Source organism: Salvelinus sp. IW2-2015, linkage group LG18, assembly GCF_002910315.2.
Source record: "Salvelinus sp. IW2-2015 linkage group LG18, ASM291031v2, whole genome shotgun sequence".
NCBI classification, from domain to species: Eukaryota; Metazoa; Chordata; class Actinopteri; order Salmoniformes; family Salmonidae; genus Salvelinus; species Salvelinus sp. IW2-2015.
The window spans coordinates 7,731,548-7,749,776 of record NC_036858.1 but is presented as its reverse complement, the minus strand read 5'-3'; the positions used below and the strand labels follow the sequence as shown (position 1 = coordinate 7,749,776).

The window sequence follows — 18,229 nt, the reverse complement described above, 5'->3', positions numbered from 1 at the left end:
GGACAGCTAGGAGAAGATGAGAGAGACAGAGGGGCAAGACGAGGGGGAGGGTTGATGCATGGGATAGCAGAGAGAAGGTAGACTGTTGTGAGTAGATGGAGTACAGCTAAGGTCGGAAGTGACATTTAGTAGCAAGTTCTGCTAACTATGAAAAAGTCACCTCCGGGTGTAGCTCCATATCACGTAATCAGCTAGAGTGGATAGAGGGGCAAGGAAGGGGAGAAGGAGAGTGGGACAAAGGGCAGGGGGAAAGAGAGTAATCAGAGTGAGAAAGACATGAGTCATGACTAAGTGTTGCAGCACCACAGACTAGCTGGGTATTCGATAGTCAGGGGTTAGGCTTGGCTGGGAACACGTCGGCCAGTGTTTGTTGACAGCTCACAGATAGGTGATTTGAAGTTTGCTCAGGTCCCCTGGTCAGCCACCATCCCAGGGGAAGTCAGCCCTTTCCCAGGCCCTTAGATTGTTCTACTGTTTGTAGACCACCTTCACCTGGTCCTTGAGGGCCACCAAATTCCAACCTATAGCCTTATCCACACAATCACTACACGGTGTGACTTCAGTCTTTACCGACTGAAGACAGGCATATCTACCGCATGCAGGACATTATAATAATATAATTAAGTGGATTTTTTGTCGTAACATGATGCAAATTTGAGAAAGACTGCAACTGAACAATATAAAGTATGAGTCCAAATACATTTTTGCCTTTAGAAAGTATTCACACCCCTTGACTTTTCCCACATTTTGTTGTGTTTCAGCTTGAATTTAAAATGGTTTAAATTGCTATTTTTGGTCACTGGCCTACACACAATAATACCCCATAATGTCAAAGTGGAGTTATGTTTTTCTAAATGTTTACAAATGAATAAAAAATGAAAAGCTGAAATGTCTTGAGTCAATAAGTATTCAAGCCCTTTGTTATGGCAAGCAGGAAATACGTTCAGCAGAAAAATGTGCTTAACTGTGTGCAATAAACTTCATCTCTGTACCCAACACATACAATTATCTGTAAGGTCCCTCAGTCGAGCAGTGAATTTCAGACACAGATTCAACCACAAAGACCAGGGAGGTTTTCCAATGCCTCTGAAAGAAGGGCACCTATTGGTAGATGAAAAAAGAAAACAACAAAAAGCAGACATTGAATGTCCCTTTGAGCATGATGAAGTTATTCATTACACTTTGGATGGTGTATCAATACACCCAGTCACAACAAAGATAAAGGCGTCCTTCCTAACTCAGTAGCCAGAGAGGAAGTAAACCGCTGTGGGATTTCACCATGAGGCCAATGGTGACTTTAAAACAGCTAGAGTTTAATGGCTACGATAGGAGATAATCGAGGATGGATCAACAACATTGTAGTAACTCCACAATACTAACCTAATTGACTGAGTGAAAAGAAGGAAGCCTCTACAAAAAAAAAAATTCTCCAAAACATGCAGCCTGTTTGCAATAAGGCACTAAAGTAATACTGCAAAAAAATGTGGCAAAGCAATTAACTTTTTGTCTTGAATACAAAGTGTTATGTTTGAGGCAAATCCAATATAACACATTACTGAGTAGCATCTCTCCATATTTTCAAGCATAGTGATAGCTGCATCATGTTATGGGTATGCTTGTAATCGTTAAGGAATGTGGAGGTTTTCAGGATGAAAAGAAACTAAATGGAGCTAAGCACAGGCAAAATCCTAGAGGAAAACCTAGTTCAGTTTGCTTTCAGCAGGACAATAACCTTTCAGCAGGACAATAACCTAAAACACAAGGACAAATCTACGCTGGAGTCGCTTATCAAGTAGACAGTAAGTGTTCCTGAGTGACCGAGTTAGAGTGTTGACTTACACTACCGGTCAAAAATGGTAGAACAACTACTCATTCAAGGGTTTTTCTTTTTTTTAAACTATTTTCTACATTATAGAATAACAGTGAAGACATCAAAACTCTGAAATAACACATATGGAATCATGTAGTAGTAACCAAAAAAAGTGTTAAACAAATCAAAGTACATTTTATATTTGAGATTCTTCAAATAGCCACCCTTTTCCTTGATGACAGCTTTGCACACTCTTGGCAGGTTCAGCTTATCAACCACCTAATTATTAGAATCAGGTGTGCTAGATTAGGGTTGGAGTGAACCTACAGGATGGCAGCTCTCCAGGAAGAGGGGTTGAGAGCCCTGCTATAGACTGACAAACAGAGTTCGCCAATGATTCAGACATCATACTTTCACCAGTTTTCTGTCTTGCAGTTCTTATGAGGATGTTACGGGTGGCTTTGACGCTACTCCTCTAGAACTCTGACCTCTTGCCACGGCCCATTGAGTGCATGTCAAGGCTGTGGGTAACTGGTGAAATGAGTCAGGCGCAGGAGAGCTGAGATGCTTGGACAAGGTATTTAATACAAGACAACACCAGTATAAACACAATACTATGGTGCGGGAAAAATACCGGTACCACGAAATAAACGGGCGTAATAACAAAACCCGGCAACAAAATACCAGCCGTCTGTAAAAGCCTGAACAATAAAACAAACACGCACACAAACATGGGGGAAACCAGAGGGTTAAATAATGAACATGTAATGGGGGAATTGAAACCAGGTGTGTAGAAAACAAAGACAAAACAAATGGAAAATGAAAAGTGGATCGGCGATGGCTAGAAGGCAGGTGACGTTGATCGACGAATGCCGCTCGAACAAGGAGAGGGACCGACTCCGGCGGAAGTCGTGACAGTCCACTACAACTGAATCTGTACTACAGGCCTACATCACAGTGGGAGCTTTCGTTATCTGATTATCTTTCCTTTTTCCAAGTACCTTTTAATATTTGGGATCTTCTTTTAAAAAGAGACCTTGTAGTATGTTATTCCCGTCTCAGTGTCCTGTGTGAACCAGGTTGCAAGCTCCCACCAAAGGTTAAAGTACCCGTGTGCTGTATTTTAATGGAAAGAGTTCCCCCCACCATGCTTAGGTGAGTAATATCTGCTACACTTATTCCCAGGGGTGCAACTTTCACTGGAGACAGGGGGGACATGTCCCCCCCCCCCCACACTGGGAAATTGCATTTTTGTTCACCCAAGTTTTGTCATTAGAATGTGATACAAAACAGGGCAACAGTGTGCTTTAGGACCATGCGGATGCCTTCAAGCAGTCGGGTAGGCTGTTTGGAGTGTTAATCCCTCAAACCTGTCTGTCGGTGTCTCGCTGTCTCTGTCCTCCATCGCTCAGACTCCTCTACTAGAATTTCACAGCAGGTTATTGAACTTCATCCCTCAATGTAAAAAACAGAGCCGTCCTCTTACGCTGCATTAGCAGACTCTAACAAACTCAGTTTCTCACATCTCTCGTCCTCTCTCCTTTGGCTTGTGCTCTCTCTCTCCCCCCTACTCTCATTTTCTCTTTCTCTCTCTCTTTTTCTCTCTCTCTGTCTCTCTCTCGCTCTCCCCCATCTTTTCCCATGTGGCAGGTCTTGTTAGTTAGACTGAGACTGTGCAGTCAGAATGGAGGAATGCTCCACTCCCTCGGCATCACATCACTGTAGTTATATCAAGTGTTGAAATAACAGGATAAATATCATTGGGAATAGTTTTTTGGTGCATCAAACATTTTGAGGCCATTGCTTCTTTTTTCACTTTTCTGAATGATTTATTCTGCCATTATGTTGTCATTGGTCATTACAGAGTAATATGCCAACGCTAAGGTTTGGATTGTATAAGAGGCATTTCTTTATCTCGACATTAGTGTAATTCCATAAAAAATACAGCCAATAACAATCAGGCACATTACAAAGATGAGACAGTCCTGCTTTGGTAATGTCTTATCTCCGCATGGAGTGACTGCTGAAGACATGTTGGCCTACCTCCCATTCAGTCACTCTCTGATGTATCCTTACTCACTCTAAAAAACGTTAAGGAATTACCATAGCGTGATTCAGAGCCCTGTACCACTGTTGTATGATAGCAATAAGCTCCTTTTCTGAAGGGCTGGAGGGTGCTAGCACTGTGATAACTCTGTGCTGTTTGATCGACGTGTGTGTGTGCAGCTCATAGTCTGAACAATACCAGATACCATTGATACTATAACAGAGTTTACATAGCCCCTCTCCCACACACACGCAGACTCTCTAACACACACACACACACACACACACACACACACACACCACACACACACACACACACACCACCACCACACTACACACACACACCACCACACACACACACTCACTCACTCCTCTCGATGCGGCGCTGCGTGGTGCTAGTGGCCACGTATAACCAGGTGTGTGCAGCAGAACCCACAGATCCCGGTACTGCAACACAGAGGCCTAAATGTGGCTAGCCCAGAAGCCCACACCAGACTAGCGTTCCAGCTCATAGTGATTTGCTATAGGATACTGTCAAGAGTGCCAAACCCCCAGTCTACTCTATAAGGACAACAACCATGGCTTTTCATGTGGTGGCTGGTTTGTGTGTCGCACGTCTGTTCACGTGGGGTGTTTGAGGCTGTTCACTGAAGGGGGCAAGGCGTTTTGCTCTGGAGGTAAGTTGTTAGGTGTAGGTTTTAAAGAGGCAACCAGGCCCACACCATTGTACAAAGAGTACTGAACAGTACATTAAGGAATCCCAGACTAGGGAATAAACCATACATAAATGTTTCCAGATTTGGCCCGAGATCGATTAGAGATCATTACGGCTAACAGCAAGCGGCAACCGGAGAAGAGAGAGAGTGCGTGTTTGTGCGTCCTTGTGTTGCTTGCCGATGTGCTGTTGCTGTGCCCTAGTCGTGCGCTGTGTTGTGTGCTGTGTCGTGTGCTGTTGATAGTGTTGTGCCTGTGTGTGCTGTGTGTGTGTGGTGTTGTTTCCTGTACTCGTGTGTGTGCTTGTGTGATGAACTTCATGTGTGTGTGTGTGTGTGTGTTGTGTGTCGTTTCCTCTCCATTAACACTCCCAGTCCTGGCCGAGTAGGGGGAGCACTGCCATGGTCGCGCTCGGTCTGCTCTGCTCCTTTTTGGCAATCATTGCTGTCGGCCAACCTGTGAAATTAACTCAGGGATTTTTACCATTGACCATTTGTCTTAACCCCTAAAGCACAGAAGACCCCAGCGCTTTGTCATTGGTGTTAGACCCGTCGCCCAAACATTCAGAGTCCCCAAGAGCCCCCCTAATTCCTCCTCTCACCCTCTCCCTCGCCTGCCACCATTGCCCCATAAAGCTATCTTCTGACTAACCTCTGACCTGTCTTTCTGGGACGTGGAGCTATGACCCAAGACAGAAGTTGAATGTCAATTCTAAAAGTTCAGTCCGCTCTCAAGTTTTGTTAGAATTGATACAGAGAAACAGGGGGAGATGGGTTTGGAACTTCCAGGTACAGTAGCTAGCTAACGACCTGGTGTACAAGCTGGCTAACTTCCTGGTATACTAACTAGCTAACTTCCTGGCATACTAGCTAGCTAACTTCCTGGTATACTAGCTACTTATGTCCTGGTACGCAGGCTAGCTAACTTCCTGGTACACTACTAGCTAACATCCTGGTACACTAGCTAGCTAACATCCTTGTACACTAGCTAGCTAACATCCTGGTACAGTAGTTAGCTAACTTTCAGTTACGGTAGCTAGTATCATCACGAAGCTGGCAAAGCTCCTCAAAAGAAAATGCCGTGGGCTCTGTTGAACCATCACAGCTCCAGGACTCAACAAACCACCCTAATGCAACCCCCCTCAAGCAAGGATTTTCAAAGCCACATTGTAAGAAACAGAGCGAAAAGGACCAAGACCCTATAAATCCTCCCACATGTGTAAGAGCCCAGACAAACAGGCCTAGCACCTGATGGTCCTCACAACCTCACAATATCCAGACTTTGGTCTAATAGGCTACTGCTTCTGGCTCGTGTGGGTGTCTGTTGCCGTGGGAGACCAGCGGCCCTCTCCATAGGCCTCTGTCAAAGTGCAGTAAAAAAGCCTGTAAGTTTCCTCTGTGTCCAGGCAGTGCCTTCTGGAGGCCAGGCCACTTTGAAAGGAGGGGAAATGTGTGTGGGGGGGGGGGGGGGTCAAGTCGCCCCCATTGTGCTGGTCCCTAGGGACAATGACAGCGGCCTGCTGCAGTCTGAGGGGGCAGTGAGGAGAACATCCCTGGGACAGAGGGGTTAGATGTTTCCAAGAGGGGACAGGGAAAGGGGAAGTTGCCAAAAGCAGCAAGCAGTTGGATAATGTGAAGAGAACTGGACTGAATACAGTAAGTAATGCAGCCCAAGAGCGTCATAAAGTCAATGTGATTTTCATACAGTGGGCTTTGCACAACAACATTAGCAAACAAGTTTGCCCTTAGGGTTGTTACTGAATTCTTAAATGCTACTTCCCATTGTTTTAATGAGTTTACTTCAGAATTTGTATTGTTTTTTAAAATGTAAATTGTTTTAAAATTGTTAACAATTTTTATTTGTTTAGTTATTATTATTATTATTAGGCAATGGAACACTGATTATGTTTATTTAATTTCATTAGGACATTTTCTTATTTAGTCAACTTTTTCTCATACATAAGCAGTTCTAAGCTAACTACAGTACTGTAGCTATATGGAATTGTTTTAAGATGGTCATACCAAGGATCATTTAACTATTTGATTTTGAATTTTGACCTCTCAAGGTATAAAAAATATATAAAAGAGGTTTTTGTGAGAAGACCGATTTTTTGGGATGTCGCATGGTCTGACAAACATCGCTCTAGCATTGCCACATTTCACTGCAGTTGCAGCGGGGCAATATCGGCGGATGTGGTGGATTGAGACGCAGCCCATGCAAAACAACTGATATCTCCAGCTTAAACAGACGGATTTCGATGGGGATGTTTTATTATGCTAATTAGATTTCCACAGTGGTGCGGAAACTGTTGGCGAAGGGTTAACAACTTCTTAATATTTCCACAACTTCTGTTGGTATTTTCCCCACATAAAACCAATCATTATTCATCTATTTATTTGTGCATTCTATAGCCGTTCAGTTTCCAAGGGTTGGAAGTTGGCAGGATCTCTCTCTTATTGTGTGGAATTTTGCATTTAAAAGGACCACCCGTTGGGCTCGGAGGCAGATTACCATAGAGACGTCTGTTCAGAATATTAATGGACTTCTCCTGGGAATGCTGCCCACGGATTGAGCCACTCCAAACCCAGTGTCCCTGCTTCCGCCGCTGTTGCAGGCCTCTGGGAAGTGTGTGTGTGTGTAAGTGTGTGTGTGTGTGTGTGTGTGTGTGTGTGTTGTTTGTGGGTGTGTGTGTGTGTGTGTGTGTGTGTGTGTGTGTGTGTGTGTGTGCTGTGTGTGTGTGTGTGTGTGTGTGTGTGTGTGTGTATAAGCCAAGTTTGGGTCTGGTCCTCACCCAGTCCGTCATGTGCTCTGTACCCACACAATTGCTAGCGCATAACTCAGAAATGGGGTAATTATAGGACAAAGTACATATATAAGATGGAGGGAAGGTTTGTGTGTCTGTGCTAGATGAACGCTGGGGTAATTATAGGACACAGTACATATAAAGATGGAGAGAAGTTTGTGTGTGTCTGTGCTAGTTGAACGCTGGGTAATTATAGGACGCAGTACTATAAAAGATGGAGGGAAGGTTTGTGTGTCTGTGCTAGTTGAACGCTGGGGTAATTATAGGACACAGTACATATAAAGATGGAGAGAAGGTTTTGTGTGTCTTTGCTAGTTGAACGCTGGGTAATTATAGGACGCAGTACATATAAAGATGGAGGGAAGGTTTTTGTGTCTGTGCTAGTTGAACGCTGGGTAATTTATAGGACGCAGTACATATAAAGATGAGGAAGTTTGTGTGTCTTGCTAGGTTGAACGCTGGGGTAATTATGGACACTATTACATATAAATGGATGAGAGAGGTTTGTGTCACATTCCTGACCTATTTCTGTTAGTTTGTTGTATGTGTTAGTTGGTCAGGACGTGAGTTTGGGTGGGCATTCTATGTTGTCTGTTTCTATGTTGTTTAAGGGTTGCCTGGTATGGCTCTCAATTAGAGGCAGGTGTTTGGCGTTCCTCTATATGAGAGTCATATTTATGGTAGGTTGTTTCACAGTGTTCGTTGTGGGTGGTTTTACCTGTCTCTGTGTTTGTGTTCTGCACCAGATAGGTCTGTATCGGTTTTGCACGTTTGTTATTTTGTAAGTTGTTTGTAGTGTTCACTTGTCTTATAATATTTAAACATGTTGAGCACTGGCTACGCTGCATTTTGGTCCTCTCCTTCACCCCAGAAGAGAAACCTTTACAGTTTTTGTGTGTCTGTGCTAGTTGAACGCTGTGGGGTTATTATAGGACACAGTACATATAAGAATGGAGAGAAGTTTGTGTGTCTGTGCTAGTTGAACGCTGGGGTAATTATAGGACGCAGTACATATAAAGATGGAGAGAAAGTTTGTGTGTCTGTGCTAGTTGAACGCTGGGTAATATAGACGCAGTACATATAAGATGGAGAGAAAGTTTGTGTGTCTGTGCTACGTTGAACGCTGGGGTAATTATAGGACGCAGTACATATAAAGATGAGAGAGAAGGTTGTGTGTCTGTGCTAGTTGAACGCTGGGGTAATTATAGGACACAGTATCATATAAAAGATGAGAAGGTTTGTGTGTCTGTGCTAGTTGAACGCTGGGGTAATTATAGGACACAGTACATATAAAGATGGAGGGAAGGTTTGTGTGTCTGTGCATGTTTGACGCTGGGTAATTATAGGAGCAGTACTATATAAAGATGGAGAGAAGGGTTTGTGTGTCTGTGCTAGTTTGAACGCTGGGGTAATTATAGGACGCAGTACATAAAAAGATGGAGGGAAGTTGTTTGTGTGTCTGTGCTAGTTGAACGCTGGGGTAATTATAGGACGCAAGTACATATAAAGATTGAGAGAAGGTTTTGTGTGTCTGTGCTAGTTGAACGTCTGGAGGTAATTATAGGACGCAGTACATAAAAAGATGGAGGAAGGTTTTGTGTGTCTGTGCTAGTTGAGCTGGGTGGTAATTATAGGACGGCGTAATATTAAGATGGAGGGAAGGTTTGTGTGTCTGGGCAGTTGAACGCTGCACAAGCCTATTGACACATCATAATGGATATCATTTAAGATGGCATTTTCTTTGTTAGGGGGTACTCACCCCTCCACCACTCAGGTGCCGTGGGAGCTTTTCAGACAGCCAACTTCCTTTTCTACTCACCAGAGATCCTGAAGTGAACAGGAACTGATTGTGGGCTTTTTCGCTATATTCGACTTGAGTGGGTTGAGTCACTGATGTGATCTTCTTGTCCGGTTTTGCAACCCCCACCTTCTGGATTGTGCGGTAGAGGAGATCTTGGTCTATACATCAGCCTTGCTCTCTCAGTAGTACTGTATGTTGGTGGTCTGTTGATATCCCTCTAGTGGTGTGGGGCTGTGCTTTGCAAAGTGGGTGGGTTATATTCCTGCCTGTTTGTACTCCGGACAGGGCCACATGTCCACCAACCCCCCCCCCAATTTCCCGTCTCAGCCTCCAGTATCTATGCTGTCCGGAGGGCTAGGTCAGTCTGTTCTAATCTGGTGAATTTCCTGTCTTATCTGGTGTCCTGTGTGACATTAAGTATGCTCTACTCTAATCCTTTCGCTCTCTCTCTCATCTCTTTCTCTCTCTCTCACCTCTCTCTCTCGACCTCTCTCTCTCGACCTCTCTTCTCGTATCCTCTCTCTCTTCACCTCTCTCTCTCTCTCTCTTCTCCCTCTCTCTCTCTCGACCTCTCTCTCTCGACCTCTGATTGCTCGGCTATGAAAAGCCAACTGACATTTACTCCTGAGGTGCTGACCTGTTGCACCCTCTACAACCACTGTGATTATTATTTGACCCTGCTGGTCATCTATGAACGTTTAAACATCTTGAAGAAGGATCTGGCTTTAATAATGTCCATGTACTCTTATCATCTCCACCTAGCACAGCCAGAAGAGGACTGGCCACCCCTCTCTAGGTTTCTTCCCAGGTTCCTGCCTTTCTAGGGACTTTTTCCTAGCCACCATGCTTCTACATCCGCATTGCTTGCTGTTTTAGGCTGGGATTCTGTGACATCTGCTGATGTAAGAAGGGCTTTATAAATACATTTGATTTGGTCCTTCACTGTCACCAGTATCATGGCTATAGGGTATCGTATGGTTATCAGTAGTGGGGCTGTAGTTAGACCTGTCCCTCAGAGCAGCTGACTATATGATTAGTTCCACTCAAACGGTTAGGTGTCTGTTTAGTCACCCGTGATCTCAGTCTCTTGAGTTGCCCTGAGTTCCCCTTTCAAGCGGTGGTGCCGATCAAATAAACGTAACTATTTCCATAATAACAATGTTTTTACAGTGTCATACTTAACATACAAAGCGATGATTTCTATAGTTAACAGATCTACGCTACTGAGTCTCTTCTCGTTGGAGGATTGGATTGGACAGCTGCATATGGTCATGCTCTACTCGCACTACGATTGGTCAGAAATAAGACATAGGTCTACGCCGACAAGGCAGCCCGATAAAGATTGGTTGATGGGTTGAGGATTATGCTAAGCAACATGTCTTGTCACAGGTCGAGACCATTCATCTTATTTCAGTGCGCTGTTGGGACTGAGCCCATACACCCTAGCATGTGACTTGGCCTGGGATCGCACTGGCGGGGAAAACATACATGTGTAACATGTCACCTGTCCACTCCCAAGTCCTACAATTTCCCCGTTAGAAGAGCAGGGATACTGATGTCTTTTTCAGATGTGTCCTGCTGCTGCTTTCAACTGAAGTCATCTCTCTCCCTCTCTCACCCTTTCTGTTGCTCATTGCTCTCTTCTCTGCCTCCTCCTCTTTCCTACCTGTCCGGTGCCAAACTAATGTCTTCCAATCAGATTGCTGGATATAGGTGCTAGATAATCTCCTCCCACCTTGATCAGCCAATGAGTTATAAGTGTACAGCCAGATCATGTAATATGATAATAATAATAATTATGTAAATGTCATTGACGGCAAAATAATATGGTAATTACATTAAATACAAGGGAAAGTGGATACTTCAGCTAAAGTGGTAGTTTCACTTTAGCAAGTGACATTTTTCTCTCACACTGAAAAGGCCGAACGCAATGTCGATGTCACTCTCACTTCTCCACCCTACGCCACGGGGGATTTGGCTTTGCATGATGTTTGCAAAGTAAAAACAAAAGGAAAACACAGTTGCCAGAATCAACATACGGTACATCTCTCAAAAAGATGCAAACGATTAGATGGATCAAAAACAAGGATGGAAGCCATATAAAACTAAATTGGGTCAAACAATGAGGCTGATAATGATTCTGATATTGAAAACATACAATAACATGGATAAAATCTTATTTTATGGCCCTCCTATGCCATGTGTAAATACTATTACATTGTGGTTTCAACAATCACAATAGCTTCCAAAAGGTGTGATTTATAGTATTAAAAAATAAGAAAATGGCACTTGGTTCACTGGTGTGGTGAAGCTAGTCAACATTTCCTTCAGTTGACCTTTAAAGGATGGCAGCACTGAATATCTTTAAAGAGAGCTTTGCTGGCAGGGACGCAAAGTCCCCTGCTTTAAATTTGAAATTAATTCAAGTTTTTTTTCACGTTTTTTTCTGCCGAGTAGCCTCCCCCAGCAAAGATCCAGAGTCTAACAACATGCAGACTGGAGGGGGGGAGGGACCCCCTGCTGCGACAGCTGACAGAAGAGAAAGCATGAGAAAATAAATGAGAACAAGAGTCTTCTTTCAGGGTCTCCATCTTTAACTCTTTCTGTCTACGTCTCTGTCTCAATAAAACGATGATGTTGATATTGGGTTGGTATCAGGGGCACAACTTTGTTTTTAGAAGTGGGGGGGGGGACATAATATATACATATATATTTTTTCCCCCCAGTCGAATAAACACTCCTAACAGCCTGCCCGACCACTCGGAGGCGTACTCATGGTCCTAAAACACACGGTTGCCTCATTTTGTATCACATTCCAATGATAAAACTGGGGGGGGGGCAGCAATTTCAGAATGTGGGGGGGATAAAAGTTATGGTTGGTATAAATGTTATGAATTCCAAAATATAGATGCCATGTTATGTAACATAATGCTTATCCAATTAACTAGAGAGTATTTGTCCCCCAACCCTATTTAATAAGTAGGTCATGTTATGTGCAATAAAATATCAACAACCATTTTGTTTCTAACGTATTTTCTCTTTTATTGCAAATACAATACAAAAGGTAAGCTTATTTTTAAGAAAGTACAGTAACATGTTAAGCTAGCTGAAGAAAACGAGAAGTCCCTCAGACGCATTAGAAAGAAACATCATTACTGAGATAGTATGTGGCAGGACGTAGAAAAAAACTGTTCCTCAGAGAAGACAGGAATGCTGGTACGTACCTCTAATAAAGCATATCAGCCACAGCATAAAAATAACTGTAAAAACTTTGTCCATATGAGAAAAAAACATATTTCCAGTTCTTTCAGCCATAGTTTAGAATCCAAACTCAAGAAATTCACAATTAAAAATAATCCGTACACAACTAGATAGCAATAAAATGACAAATAAAACATTTAAAATAGAAACATTTTACATACGATAAATAAAACATGATTACAGTTTGTACCCTTTTTAAAGTACCCACTCGGCTAAAAAGACAGATTTATGACATTTAATATCCAGAAGATAATTTATTTTTAAGACAAATTAATTTGTTGTATAACGTATCAATTAAAGAAGAAAATGCTAAATAATAATTAATTTAAAAAATAAATTAAAGGGTTAAGACAGAGGGGGTCGGAGCAGGCAGGAGGGCTGTAAAATGACACTGGTGTGGTGATGGACTGCAGGGGACACCCGAGAGGTCAAAGGGCACTTCCTGTGGCTGTCAAACACATGCTGTCAGACGGTAAGTATAATCTCAGCTGTGGCTTCTCTCTTCTATAATATGTCTGTAGCACACCCACAAACACCCTTCCACCCAACCGCTGATATACTAGGCACTAATGGTGCAAAAAGGTTGGAATCTCCTACACAAAACGATAAAGTCAAAACTTATTTCGTTGCCATTCACAGCATGTGCCTCTTACATCTAAGAACGTGTTATAATCATGAGAAATCATTGATGGAGAAACCCTAAACTCCACAAATACAAATGTAATTTATTTTGTTGGATGGCACAGAACATATACTGTAAGCAGAATGCACTGCAGGAAACAAACACAACCAAAAAAGGATAGAGATTTACTGCCTGTACAAAATTCCACCAGAGAATTGAAGCCATGGAATAGAGAACTGCACGACAGAGTGGTTTCCTGCTGAACTGGATACAAATAAAGCTTTTTCTACAAAAATATCCCCCCAAAAAACAAACTGCCAGAGTAAAAAAGGTAAGAAAACATACACAGTACCTATTAAAAATATAAACATTTACATTTAACATTTACATTTAAGTCATTTAGCAGACGCTCTTATCCAGAGCGACTTACAAATTGGACAGTTTATTAAGTCCTCACAGAGGATTTCTCAATGCTTTTTTTCTGTTCTTGCTAAAAAATATATTTCTTCAAAACAAATTTAAAAGGCCTGTTGTGAGCTATTCTGATCTAGTTTCAGTTCCTACAAGTCCAGCTCTCCTTCACCTACTCTGTTGTGTTCTTCCTCTGTTGGAAATTCAAGTGTCTGTTTCCTGGGAACTAATGGTGGAATGTTGTGACAAAGTCTCCCTCTGCAAGATGGACGTGCCTATCAGTCTATGTAAGTGTGTGTTCGTGTAGATGATGGTGTCCTCAGGGCCGGGAGAGCTGTGTGTACACTGGCTGCTGGTCCCAGTGATGCTGAGGACTGTGGGTCTGGGGTACGGAGGGCACCCCGGTTGTGTCTGCGATGGGGGTGTACATGGGCCTCTGGCTGGGGCTCATGTAGCTGCTGAAGGAGTAGAGCCCTGAGCCCTGGCCCCCGGCTGCGTGGCTGTAGTAGGAGTTGGTGCCGCCCTGGTGGTCAGAAAAGTCATACTGGSCSCGGGTGATGGAGGGGTAGGMGGAMGAGCTGWAGTGYTGCAGGTTGAAGGAGCCGTARKTGACGTGCTGYGGRGGGGAGGAGYTCTGCTGATCGTTGTAGTGGSTGGGGCTCAGCTGCTCTGTCTTGATGTGTGTGGGGGTCCTCTGGTTCTGGCTCTGCTCCCCTCCACTACCCAGCGTGGTCAGGGAGTGCTGCTGCTGCTGCTGCTGCTGGCTCTTGGTCATCCAGCTGTGCCCTGTGGCACCCCCTGCTGCCTGGCTGACCACAGAGCTGCTGATGCCGTAGGTACCGGTGTAGGAGACTTGGCCAGTGGCAGCGCCAGGAGCACCCGGGTGACCGTTGGGAGGCAGGTACTGATCAAACTCGTTGACATCGAAGGTCTCGATGTGGGAGATGACGTCGCTACTCAGCTCGCCGATGTCCACGTCCCGGAAGTCGATGTTGAGCTGGCGACCCGTGCCTTCATGTAAGGGGCGGCCCTCCCGCTTCAGGTCCACCTTGCCCACCTGGATGTCCGTCTTGGTAGGAGGGGTGGTAGGAGGGGTGGGGGGCCCTTGGGACTGGCCTAAGAGAGCGAGGGAGAGAAGGGGTTACACATAAAATACATATAGGCTTTCTGTGATGCAAATCTCAGAGCAAGAGCAGACCCCTTGGATGTAATTGAATAGGAAAACATAAGAGCTTTGCAAGTGGTCAAATGAATCTAGATATCAAGTTAAACTCAGAGAACATATCTGATAGTATTACTAATAAACTGTTCACATAATATACCTTCACACACATGTATTGTTATAAAAAGTCTAGCAGCAGTAAATGTGTCAAATACTGTGTATACATTGACGAACACATGCTGAATGAGACCATTGCAATAGGCACAAAGCATTATCGCTCTTCTTACCGGAGTGTTCTCCGGGGGAGTGCATCTCTCCCATGCTAGAGGCTGGAGAGTCAGCTTGCTGGAGCACCTTGAAGATCGCGCCTGGCGATATGTGCGTCTGTTCGCTGCCGTCATCAGACTCGCTTTGTCCGTTCTTCATGGACTTCCTCCGCCGGGGCTGGTACTTGTAGTCAGGGTGGTCTTTCTTGTGCTGTACCCTCAATCGCTCTGCCTCCTCCACGAACGGACGCTTCTCACCCTCATTGAGTAGCCTGTGCGTAAAAGGCAAATGGATACATGAGTAAATAAAATATCCAATTGACAGCAAAATAGTTTCCTATTTTAATGCAGCATAACATACCTTTTTATTTCAAAGGTTCATTTACGTAAGATCACAGTATCGAGTTAACATGTGTGCGTAAAAGTAGAATGGAATAGAAACTTTTTTAGGTAATAAAACCACAGACGCGTTGCCACTCGAAATACAAATGTGGGAGTAATGAGAGAGAGGACTGAGACTCACCTCCACAGTTTCCCCAGAGTTTTGCTCAGCTCAGCGTTATGGAGATGCGGGTACTGATCAGCCAGCTTTCTCCGGGCGGCTTGCGCCCAAACCATAAACGCGTTCATCGGTCTCTTGACGTGGGGCTTGTTCTTACTAGATCCGTTCATTCGGACTGGCATTGGCACCAGGGTCCAGTCGTAGCCCTTCAGGACCTGGGACACCGCGTCGCGGATGCATACGGGGAATTTGTCATCGTCGTCTTTCTTGAACTCGACGAGGGGACCGTCCGGACCCATCAGCAGTCCGTTCTCTGACGGTCTGGTGTTCTCGGTGTCGGAGCCAGACCCGGACGGGCACGGAGATCCCACAGAGTCCTCTGACATGCTCGGACTCGGTGCGTCTGAGAGACATTTGTCTTGTTCGTCTGTCATTTTCAGGAAGGGGTCGAGTAGATTCATACGAAAAATGTTGTCTAACAATTACGCACGAAATATGAAAGTACGGCCAAAGTCTTTCAAATGTCCAAAAGTGGAGAAAAAGTAACAGTAGACGCTCTTTGCTCCTGCAAAGAGGCTGTCAACTGCACAACGCCGTTTGGAGAAATAATGTCTTTATGCATATGTCTTTCTGAAAAATGGTATAATAACCTTGTCTTGTTTGCAGGCGTCTCCACACTCGAGCAACAGCTGATGATTTGCTGTAAATTGTTTAGGTAAAAAGAGAAAATGATCCAGTCAAATAGTATCCCCAGAACGTGTACGTGCTTTGAACTGAAATCCTTTGCAAGCGGACTTTATAAGTGAGTTACTGTGCGGCTACAGAATACCCGAATATGATTGGTCGACCGACTGAGAATGACGAACTGAAGGAATTAAATCCCTCCCCTCCACACACACAGGCTATGCATAGACACTTATACATTTTGTGTACAATATTGATATAGGCATAATAATTCACGTACGGAAATAGATGTCGTTTTTTAAAGATGTGTTTGTATTCTTAAATCATAGATCAGGCTATTAACGTATTTTTTTTACTCGCACCTTCAAAGTTAAACCAGTGAAAACTGAAAATAAAAAGCAAATAGTTGACGAAAAAAAACATTGAGGATGAAGTCATGCAAATAGGTCCATTATAACTGAGATTGTATGCACGAGAAATCCCATATCGAAAGTATTTCATACAATCAAGGATAGTCTGTAGTGACCCTGCCCTAGGCTATTTTATGTGCGGCAAACAAAGGCCACCGCAGATAAGTTACTAAGACATATAATAATGTTTATTCGATTCATACCAAATCAATTATTATTTTACTGGCAACAAAATGTACATGCCCATAGGGGGAGACAGCAGCCCAGGAACTTACATTACAACGTGTACTTTTTTCTGGGGGACATCTGGAACTCAAGAAACGGTTGAAACAGTTGCACTGCAACTGTTGAGGAGGATGACTTGTTTTGTAATGACAGCGCTGGAGATAAAAACAGTCAAAATGATCATATCATTTAGAATGAGTATGTCCTCACCCAAGCTCACCATGTTTACACCCTCCTTTAAAACACAGACGTTTGAATATTTATGTCTCTCACCTTCATAACAAATTCCGTCTACATCAAGGATGGCTTAGTCATTCATAGTCCCTTGCAAACGAACCCATGTCGTTTGGTTGTTTATTTGGCTTTTTCTAAAGTTGTGGAAATGTAATTTTCGTTGTAATGTGTGCAACATGTTTTTCTGAGCTACCTGAAGTTGCACATATAATACTACCCATATAATTACCCATAGAGACTTTACAGATGTCTCTATGGGTAATTTCTACCACTACTCTGTTTATAATCTCTCTCTCTCGCTCGCTCTCTCTCTGTGTGCATATAGCGGGTTGCTTCATTAGTGAAAGCGAGACTCTGGATGTTGTAAAATTGCATTATGTCAACCTGCCGCGAAACGCTCCTCAGAGCAATTGGAGCTCTGGTTCCAAGTACAGAAACACCCTATTCGAGTCTCCACTCTAGCGCAGCTGTTTGGTTACATGTAGCCTGCTTATTCATTCACTCTGAACATACACAGAACAGAGCATTTGAGACTTTTGTCAAAAACTCCTGAGCCCTTACTGCGGTTGAGCAAGCAGCATGCACTATTAGGCCACTAAAAGGTGTCCTGGTTGGTTTGTTTGTAGGCCTAAAATGAATAGAGGCATCACTGAATGCATTCACTAACAGGGCTCCCCTGGAACAACAAGATATTGCCTTTCAACTCTAATGATGATGATGATGGTGAGGAAGATAAGGACGTATGTTGTTATAAATATGGCCAGGCGGTTTTTTATTTTCTTTTTTATTTTATTTTTCTTTGACCAGTATTTTCCAGCATTATCCACTGGGTTTGCTGCAGGCAGAAACTTCTAGGTAATGCTCTTCAATTGACACAAGCTGTCTCCAATTAATCATTCAATGTCTGGTTGTGCGTGAGTGTTTGGTGGGGGGGGGGGAATCTCCTAAACCAGGGTAGTGGTAGTTAAGAGTCTTAATTGCGCAAAGCCTATTATTTGGCAGAGAAAACTATTTTTAGAACAGTGATTCTACATCTCACTTTACTCAAGCTGATCCTGTCCAACAGACTCAATCCCTGATCATCAGAGGTTATAAAAATGGTGCAATTAGGACAGTTAAAGGGGAGAGACTGAATCCAACCAGAAAAGATAAAACATTTAAAATCAGAATATCGCTTGAAGAAATAGAGGGGCAAATACCTGGCTTCAACAACAATATATTCTGCAAAACCTACAATGTAGCATTAGATTATAAATGGAAAGACAGGATAGACAGCCA

The 18,229-nt window shown here is 43.5% G+C and overlaps 1 protein-coding gene across 1 annotated transcript; it reads right to left on the bottom strand.

The window, feature by feature from the left end:
* Window positions 1-13,692: 13,692 nt before the first annotated feature.
* Window positions 13,693-16,169, bottom strand: LOC111978095 (transcription factor Sox-9-A-like). The gene is made up of 3 exons (XM_024007900.2): window positions 15,420-16,169; window positions 14,918-15,168; window positions 13,693-14,584 (listed from the first exon to the last, which is right to left on the bottom strand). The coding sequence occupies exons 1-3, from the start codon at window positions 15,857-15,859 to the stop codon at window positions 13,788-13,790; spliced, it is 1,488 nt and encodes a 495-aa protein (XP_023863668.1). The 5' UTR covers window positions 15,860-16,169; the 3' UTR covers window positions 13,693-13,787.
* Between the last annotated feature and the right edge of the window lie 2,060 nt (window positions 16,170-18,229).